The sequence below is a fragment of the Mizuhopecten yessoensis genome, unplaced genomic scaffold (assembly GCF_002113885.1).
Source record: "Mizuhopecten yessoensis strain PY_sf001 unplaced genomic scaffold, ASM211388v2 scaffold10523, whole genome shotgun sequence".
Taxonomy (NCBI): domain Eukaryota; kingdom Metazoa; phylum Mollusca; class Bivalvia; order Pectinida; family Pectinidae; genus Mizuhopecten; species Mizuhopecten yessoensis.
Window position 1 is genome coordinate 997,365 of NW_018408589.1, and position 9,427 is coordinate 1,006,791.

General features: G+C 37.0%; 1 protein-coding gene across 1 annotated transcript; it reads right to left on the minus strand.

Annotated features, from left to right (window-relative positions):
• Positions 1-2,131: 2,131 nt before the first annotated feature.
• Positions 2,132-7,881, minus strand: LOC110460936 (alpha-protein kinase vwkA-like). Its single transcript, XM_021514164.1, has 2 exons — positions 7,815-7,881; positions 2,132-3,126 (listed from the first exon to the last, which is right to left on the minus strand). Exon 2 carries the CDS (start codon positions 3,103-3,105, stop codon positions 2,341-2,343), a length of 765 nt encoding a protein of 254 aa, XP_021369839.1. The 5' UTR covers positions 3,106-3,126; positions 7,815-7,881; the 3' UTR covers positions 2,132-2,340.
• Positions 7,882-9,427: the final 1,546 nt, after the last annotated feature.

A 9,427-nucleotide genomic window follows, 5' to 3' on the forward strand; every position in this document is an offset into this window, starting at 1 on the left:
CAGTCAGGTCACGTGAGTTTGGTTTATATCAATAAGGAAATTTTCTTCCATCAGTTCGTTGTTTTCAAACATAAAAACAATTACATCAATGTATACTTTTCTTAATCATTTTGACGTCATTTTCAATTGTTGTGTTTATAATGATAATATATTTCGAGTCAATGATTATATTTCTATAATATGGTAGTTTCATCACCCAATGCTCAAGTTGATGAGTTTGTTTTTGATTTTTTTTTATATTAGTTGATAAAATCTTCATGAAATGTCTTTATTTGATTTACGTTATATATTATATTCAGAATATCATCTATATATACATATAATTTATATATGTTCTAATTAGTTTACCCAATTCGCTTGCAAAGCTTTTTATTGTAAACGAATTAAGTTATTCTGATATGCTATAGGACCATAGTTTGATCGTGTTAAGAACCGCCCAACGCTGCATGCACACTGACGAAACAATTTAAGAACCTCGCTGATCTAAAATTTATCGCATAAAACAGTCGACAATAGTACGATGCTACGATGCTATTTCAAATATTCACCTCGTCAACAAACAGATCGAGTTTGGCAGGCCAAATGACCTACTGTTTGTTAGTTCGCTGTAGTGTTACACGTCCTAGAGAGCATGAAAACAAAGTTAAAAAATAAATATCCTTTACAATGATTAACTACGTAGATGTAGAGAAATATATACCATGGTTTCTAACAAAAGGCCCAGAAGGCCTGTATCGCTCCCCAGGATCTTGACAAAACATTCTCATTAAAGGAAGTACTAGCAGAAGTACTTCGATTCTTTAGATGGGTGGATTTGTCGAGTGATTAACACTCCAGCATTCCATGCAGGCGGCCGGGGTTCGATCCCAGAATTCTTCGTACGCATAGTATATTCAGAGAAAGTGTTTTTCGCCTGCCCACACAACTCCAACAACCCAGGTGGAGTATAAAATGGTCTGGGGTGGATGTTGCGGTATCTGTGCTGTAGCATTCAAGTGAGATGGTGCTATAAATGATACCGCTGGAAGCACGGTCCCACTACAAACAGAACACAAAACATCTCCGACACACGCAGGCATATACATATAGGGAGATATTAGCCAGTTGGCATAGGACTAGTAGTTAGCGCCTGATAAGGCAGCTCCTGCGAATTCCTCAAAATTGTATTGATTAATGTATAAGCTAATTGTATTGATTGTATACATTTTATATCTATGTACTGTAAAGCGCTTTAGGGTGGCTTATTCTAGCTCAAAAGGGCACTTTATCATATGTTGCATTATTATTATTCTTTAGATAATGTTATCAGATTATATACCTTGAGTTATTAAAGGGTGTGGCCCTGTGTTCTGTATTTTATACCGTGTAGTATGGCTCTGATATTATTGATTTTTAAAAATACTGTTTGATTTTTATAACATATTGAACAATTTATTAAACTTGACTCGTTATAGCATAAAAATAATCCCCAGAAATTACGAAGTAAGAAAGCGCTTATAGCATCTTGACATTTTATCCATTCAAGACTGATCAATGGTACTATGGTCAAAAGAATGAAATTCCATATAAGAAAGTGCTCCGAAATATACATCTAAATAAAGCAAATGGGACATATGATTGACACATTATATCACACAGTAGTAGTTACATATTGTACAAATAATATATTACATAAATTATCTAAATTCATATTTCCAATTATTTCACATGTGAACGATTATCTCATTGCAGGTGACATTAAACACATAACAAACAGTAATCAGGAGAATAGCTTCAAGAAATGACAGAAGATCAGTTGGAATATATAGAGAATCTTACATTTGTGTCCATGTCATATTGAATTTATTTAACGAGTTCAATCATTTTATATGACACGACCCTTTTGGCGAGTGCCATATCAAATCATTAAACGACTTTAATAAATTCAATATGACATGGACACAAATGTAAGATTCTATTTATCACATAACATTCGTAATCTGAAAAGTAATTTCAAACACAATAAGGTGTTATCACCGGCTGACTATCTAAAGGTCAAAACCGAAGTACTCAGACCATAGTATTGTCTTTCCGCGCATTGCAAAGTAGTTCCAGATTTTTTGTTTAATAATGAACAGTATTAAATGCAATGAAATAAAAACGACAAAATAGACATTTCAAATTTATAAAAAGCATTAAATTTTATCAGAAAAAGATCAGTTCATGAAGTGCACAATTTTGTAGTGGCGTAGGAATATGTTCCCACGGTTTTTATTACACGTGTGTAATATCATAGTTATGACATGGCCGTATGACATAGTAAAATGTTCACTATCACTGTATACAACTCAGTTGTACAAATTAGGACACAGATTTTCTAAATGTTGCACTGTGTGAATAGCCAGCAAAGTTGTTACAAAGAGAGTTACATTTGTGGTTAGCAAAGAATCTTTTTATCCCTTCTGATCCTTCATCACGTGATCCATATCTTTTGTCAATGGAATGAATAATAGGAACTGATAAGGAGATTGAGTTTTCTCCCTTTACTCCCTTGATGTTACACATGACGAGCTCATTATCACTATTTTCGTACGAAAAGTGACACAAGGCCACAAGTAAAGGGTCAGCGTTATGGCTTTTTCCTTGACTGTCAATAAACGTATGGAATTCACCTTTCAAACTTTCTTCTATGAGTATCCATTCCCCCTTCTGTAACCGTTTAGGAGTTCTTGAAAACACACGACATAAGTTGTTCATTCCAGAGACAGACTCCATCGAGGTAGCCAAAGGCCTTGTAAATTGTAGGCGAAAGCCAGGCTTCTTGTCAGTATAATCTTTTATATCTGAACTTTGAAGGTAGATGTCTGTAAATTGTTCAGCTTTCAGCGATAGGCTTATTTCTTGTGGCAGATTGTCCGACGTACATTCATTTCCTGAGATTGGGATACTTTCTCTTGGAACTTTGATAACAGCTTTCTTTTTGCTGAAAAATATTCCGGGTACGAACATTAAGCCCTTGTATATGATCATGTGTAATCCAACAAAAAATGGATAGAATTCAAAATTGGCACTCCATTCAACACCTTCTTTGTCTTTTGAGGAGGACACATATGTCGCATTCTCCATAGGTAAGCTTTATTGTTGAAACTGAAAAACGTGATATTAAAACGGTAAAAATTGCCAAGAGAAAGAAAACACTCACGATAACACATTCTAGTATATATGTCTCTGAAATAATTAAATATTCTTAAAACATATATCCTCAGAAAAAGAAAAGTAAAGCAAATCTTAAAATAGAAAGAAAATAACGAAGCATCAATGTAGCAAGAAAGAAATAGGACTTATAATATATCATCGGCTAAATATCCGTAATCTTGGCAAAGTAAGTATCGTATTTTAAAGTATCAGCTTTTGGGGGCTGTTTTTAAAAAGATAATTAAACAAGATATATAAAATAAATCAGAATATATAACCTATTACATTTTAGCTAGCTTGCGATCTATGGCAAAACGGAAAAATATCTTAGTAATATTCACTATATATATAGGGAGTACAAATGGAACGACAAACAAAAATTATATATTGTAAGTAACAACATACTTTGACTGGATTAATGGAATTAAATATGTGGCACAGGATTGATAACTGTGAGCAGAGAATGCCAAAAGTTGATAATTCAAATGGGTTCAAGTTAAAACACATTTTAAGGACGTTCCGGCAAATTCTCAACAAGATGAAGATTTTACTCAATTTTAAAACCCCTCAGATCAAGTTTCGTACCTTTTACTAGGCCAAAGTCCAGAAATGACATCAACAAACCTAAAGCTGGTGTATTAAAATTAAAGGTTGTTAAGGTTTGTTACAAAGAAAGTGAGCGTTACTAAAGGTTGTTAAGGTTTGTTACAAAGAAAGTGAGCGTTACCAAAGGTTGTTAAGGTTTGTTACAAAGAAAGTGAGCGTTACCAAAGGTTGTTAAGGTTTGTTACAAAGAAAGTGAGCGTTACCAAAGGTTGTTAAGGTTTGTTACAAAGAAAGTGAGCGTTACCAAAGGTTGTTAAGGTTTGTTACAAAGAAAGTGAGCGTTACCAAAGGTTGTTAAGGTTTGTTACAAAGAAAGTGAGCGTTACCAAAGGTTGTTAAGGTTTGTTACAAAGAAAGTGAGCGTTACCAAAGGTTGTTAAGGTTTGTTACAAAGAAAGTGAGCGTTACCAAAGGTTGTTAAGGTTTGTTACAAAGAAAGTGAGCGTTACCAAAGGTTGTTAAGGTTTGTTACAAAGAAAGTGAGCGTTACCAAAGGTTGTTAAGGTTTGTTACAAAGAAAGTGAGCGTTACCAAAGGTTGTTAAGGTTTGTTACAAAGAAAGTGAGCGTTACCAAAGGTTGTTAAGGTTTGTTACAAAGAAAGTGAGCGTTACCAAAGGTTGTTAAGGTTTGTTACAAAGAAAGTGAGCGTTACCAAAGGTTGTTAAGGTTTGTTACAAAGAAAGTGAGCGTTACCAAAGGTTGTTAAGGTTTGTTACAAAGAAAGTGAGCGTTACCAAAGGTTGTTAAGGTTTGTTACAAAGAAAGTGAGCGTTACCAAAGGTTGTTAAGGTTTGTTACAAAGAAAGTGAGCGTTACCAAAGGTTGTTAAGGTTTGTTACAAAGAAAGTGAGCGTTACCAAAGGTTGTTAAGGTTTGTTACAAAGAAAGTGAGCGTTACCAAAGGTTGTTAAGGTTTGTTACAAAGAAAGTGAGCGTTACCAAAGGTTGTTAAGGTTTGTTACAAAGAAAGTGAGCGTTACCAAAGGTTGTTAAGGTTTGTTACAAAGAAAGTGAGCGTTACCAAAGGTTGTTAAGGTTTGTTACAAAGAAAGTGAGCGTTACCAAAGGTTGTTAAGGTTTGTTACAAAGAAAGTGAGCGTTACCAAAGGTTGTTAAGGTTTGTTACAAAGAAAGTGAGCGTTACCAAAGGTTGTTAAGGTTTGTTACAAAGAAAGTGAGCGTTACCAAAGGTTGTTAAGGTTTGTTACAAAGAAAGTGAGCGTTACCAAAGGTTGTTAAGGTTTGTTACAAAGAAAGTGAGCGTTACCAAAGGTTGTTAAGGTTTGTTACAAAGAAAGTGAGCGTTACCAAAGGTTGTTAAGGTTTGTTACAAAGAAAGTGAGCGTTACCAAAGGTTGTTAAGGTTTGTTACAAAGAAAGTGAGCGTTACCAAAGGTTGTTAAGGTTTGTTACAAAGAAAGTGAGCGTTACCAAAGGTTGTTAAGGTTTGTTACAAAGAAAGTGAGCGTTACCAAAGGTTGTTAAGGTTTGTTACAAAGAAAGTGAGCGTTACCAAAGGTTGTTAAGGTTTGTTACAAAGAAAGTGAGCGTTACCAAAGGTTGTTAAGGTTTGTTACAAAGAAAGTGAGCGTTACCAAAGGTTGTTAAGGTTTGTTACAAAGAAAGTGAGCGTTACCAAAGGTTGTTAAGGTTTGTTACAAAGAAAGTGAGCGTTACCAAAGGTTGTTAAGGTTTGTTACAAAGAAAGTGAGCGTTACCAAAGGTTGTTAAGGTTTGTTACAAAGAAAGTGAGCGTTACCAAAGGTTGTTAAGGTTTGTTACAAAGAAAGTGAGCGTTACCAAAGGTTGTTAAGGTTTGTTACAAAGAAAGTGAGCGTTACCAAAGGTTGTTAAGGTTTGTTACAAAGAAAGTGAGCGTTACCAAAGGTTGTTAAGGTTTGTTACAAAGAAAGTGAGCGTTACCAAAGGTTGTTAAGGTTTGTTACAAAGAAAGTGAGCGTGATCAAAGGTTGTTAAGGTTTGTTATAAAGAAAGTGAGCGTTACCAAAGGTTGTTTTAATTAATCAATTGGTATATTTAAACCTATACATAGGTGCATTGTCAACGTCAAAGTGCATATGCCAGAATAACTTTGACGGGTTAATTTTGAGAAAACCTGTTCATAATACAAAATGTTCCGGGCTAGATCCGAATGTAAAACAAATTTTCTGAGGGGTAGAGAATAATTTGGGGCTATAATGATGACGTTTCATCTTTGATTACATAGTAAATAAGAACAAAAAAGAAACAGGTTTGCTCATAGGGGCAGTCTTATTGGTTAGTCGAGGAAAAAGACATACTGGTAAGCCGAGGGGAAAGACATACTGGTAAGCCGAGGGGAAAGACATAATGGTAAGCCGAGGAAAGAGACATACTGGTTAGTCGAGGGAAGAGTCATACTGGTTAGTCGAGGAAAAAGACATACTGTTTCGCCGAGGGAAGAGACATACTGGTTAGCCGAGGGAAGAGACATACTGGTTAGCCGAGTGGAAAGACATACTGGTTAGTCGAGGAAAAAGACATACTGGTTAGTCAAGGGAAGAGACATACTGGTTAGCCGAGAGGAAAGACATACTGGTAAGTCAAGGGAAGAGACATACTGCTTAGCCGAGGGAAGAGACATACTGGTTAGCCGAGGAAAGAGACATACTGGTTAGTCGAGGGAAGAGTCATACTGTTTCGCCGAGGGAAGAGACATACTGATTAGCCGAGGGGAAAAACATACTGGTTAGTCGAGGAAAAAGACATACTGGTTAAACAAGGGAAGAGACATACTGGTTAGCCGAGGGGAAAGACATACTGGTTAGCCGAGGTGAAAGACATACTGGTTAGTCAAGGGAAGAGACCTACTGGTTAGCCGAGGGAAGAGACATACTGGCTAGCCGAGGGGAAAGACATACTGGTTAGGCAAGGGAAGAGACATACTGGTTAGCCGAGGGAAGAGCCATACTGGTTAGCCGAGGGAAGAGACATACTGGTTAGTCGAGGGAAGAGTAATACTGTTTAGCCGAGGGAAGAGACATACTGGCTAGCCGAGGGGAAAGACATACTGGTTAGCCGAGGGGAAAGACATATTGGTTAGTCGAGGAAAAAGACATACTTGTTAGTCAAGGGAAGAGACATACTGGTTAGCCGAGGAAAGAGACATACTGGTTAGCCGAGGGAAGAGTCTTACTGGTAAGTCGAGGGAAGAGTCATACTGTTTAGCCGAGGGAAGAGACATACTGGTTAGCCGAGGAAAGAGACATACTGGTTAGCCGAGGGAAGAGACATACTGGTTAGCCGAGGGAAGAGACATACTGGTTAGTCGAGGGGAAAGACATATTGGTTAGTCGAGGAAAAAGACATACTGGTTAGTCAAGGGAAGAGACATACTGGTTAGTCGAGGAAAAAGACATACTGGTTAGCCGAGGGAAGAGACATACTGGTTAGTCGAGGGAAGAGTCATACTGTTTAGCCGAGGGAAGAGACATACTGGTTAGCCGAGGGGAAAGACATACTGGTTAGTCGAGGGAAGAAGAGACAAACTGGTTAGTCGAGGGGAAAGACATACTGTTTAGTCGAGGGAAGAGACATACTGGTTAGCCGAGGGGAAAGACATACTGATTAGTCGAGGGAAAAACATACTGGTAGCCGAGGGTAGAGACATACTGGTTAGTCGAGCAGCAGGGCTTCATATCATAGATGCTAGAGAGATGGTTTTCATTGAAGGACTGAGACACAACGCCTGGGTCGTTATATTACCTTACAGTATGATATGTTTGTTACCACCGGTACATGTGCTTATACAGATACTAAGTATAGAATAACATCAGTGGAAAGAGAATGACTCCTACCAACTGTATTTACAGGTTTCAGAAAAAACTATACTGTGTTTATGAAGTGCTGGCAAGGGAATCTCAGATGAGAGCTGTCGATATTGCTGTGGCTCATGATGATACACACCGATATACTTTATATATTGTAAAAATATATTCAAATTAATATTCCTTTGTTTCAACATATTCAGATATCTGAATGAAAAATACTTACCTTTAAAACTTGTTCTGCCTCTGTCGCCGTAAATATTCACAAATGGGCCACTGTACCTATATAAGTTGTTTATATATACTGCATTCTGTTTTTCATACACATGTATAAATAGCTGCGGTGAAAGTTTTCATACAACACGCTGATGTGTGTATCTTCATTAAAAGTAACATGTACCAGGGATACCTGGACGTTTTGAAGTTTCACACGAACGATATTCACGTTTCAAATAATCATCTTAATATAATATGTTGCAATATATATATTATGTTTAAATTTCAAGATGTCATCAATAAATACGCAGTGCAAAACTTTTATCATGATTGGTATGCTAACAATGCGAAGGTGAAGTAATACAAAAGACTTATTAATCTGTCAGTATTATCAACTTTACACGAATTACACTAAAATGTTTGTATTTAGTCTAGTTAATTCCTAATATGATTCATGTTCAATGTATGTGCACCGCACGGGAAGTTTTATGTCAAGATGGAGGTTTAGTATTTTTAAAGAAAACATCACTGATGTTAAATTTATTAAATCTGTTTTCAAGCTTGATAAGCTTACAATCTACATACACAATTTCATCTAGTTAATAGGGTTTCAAAGTTTATGACACAATTGTTTATAAATAGAACAGACGTCACAGGCATATAATGAAAGCGTTTGATTGTGTCATCCTCGGGTATATTTCATCTTGTTTACTTAACAAAGGTTATCAGTTCGATCTAAAAAAAATAGCACAGATGTAACAGTATGTGTGGATTACTCCCAACCTATATTTCATTACACTTACATAAAAGCTTCAGGTTGTAGTCTACCAGAGTCGATCACGACTCTATACTTGCAGCAGGTGTAGGGAGTTGTGTACAAATGGGGGCTTGAAGCGCCGATGGTATGTGGGTAGGGTGGGTTAAAGAAGCGGGTCCCTCTCCTAAGATAGAATTTAATTCTTTATCGTATTTGGCATCTTCTTGAACATAGTGATAATGAATGCGGGACAAAAGTAACCAATCCATATGGTAAATACCAGGCTAGTAACTTAGGCTGGGTGTTGTGTAACCATGGTATGTATGGCTAGTAGCTTAGACTGGGTGTTGGTTAACCATGGTATGTATGGCTAGTAGCTTAGGCTGCTGGGTGTTGTATAACCATGGTATGTATGGCTAGTAGCTTAGGCTGCTGGGTGTTGTATAACCATGGTATGTATGGCTAGTAGCTTAGGCTGGGGGTTGTATATGGCTAGTAGCTTAGGCTGGGGGGTGTATAACCATGGTATATATGGGTAGTAGCTTAGGCTGGGTGTTGTATAAACATGGTATATATGGCTAGTAGCTTAGGCTGGGTGTTGTATAACCATGGTTAATATGGCTAGTAGCTTAGGCTGGGGGTTGTATAACCATGGTATATATGGCTAGTAGCTTAGGCTGGGTGTTGTGTAACCATGGTAAATATGGCTAGTAGCTTAGGCTGGGTGTTGTATATGGCTAGTAGCTTAGGCTGGGTGTTGTATAACCATGGTATATATGGCCAGTAGCTTAGGCTGGGTGTTGTGTAACCATGGTTAATATGGCTAGTAGCTTAGGCTGGGTGTTGTATAACCATGGTTAATATGG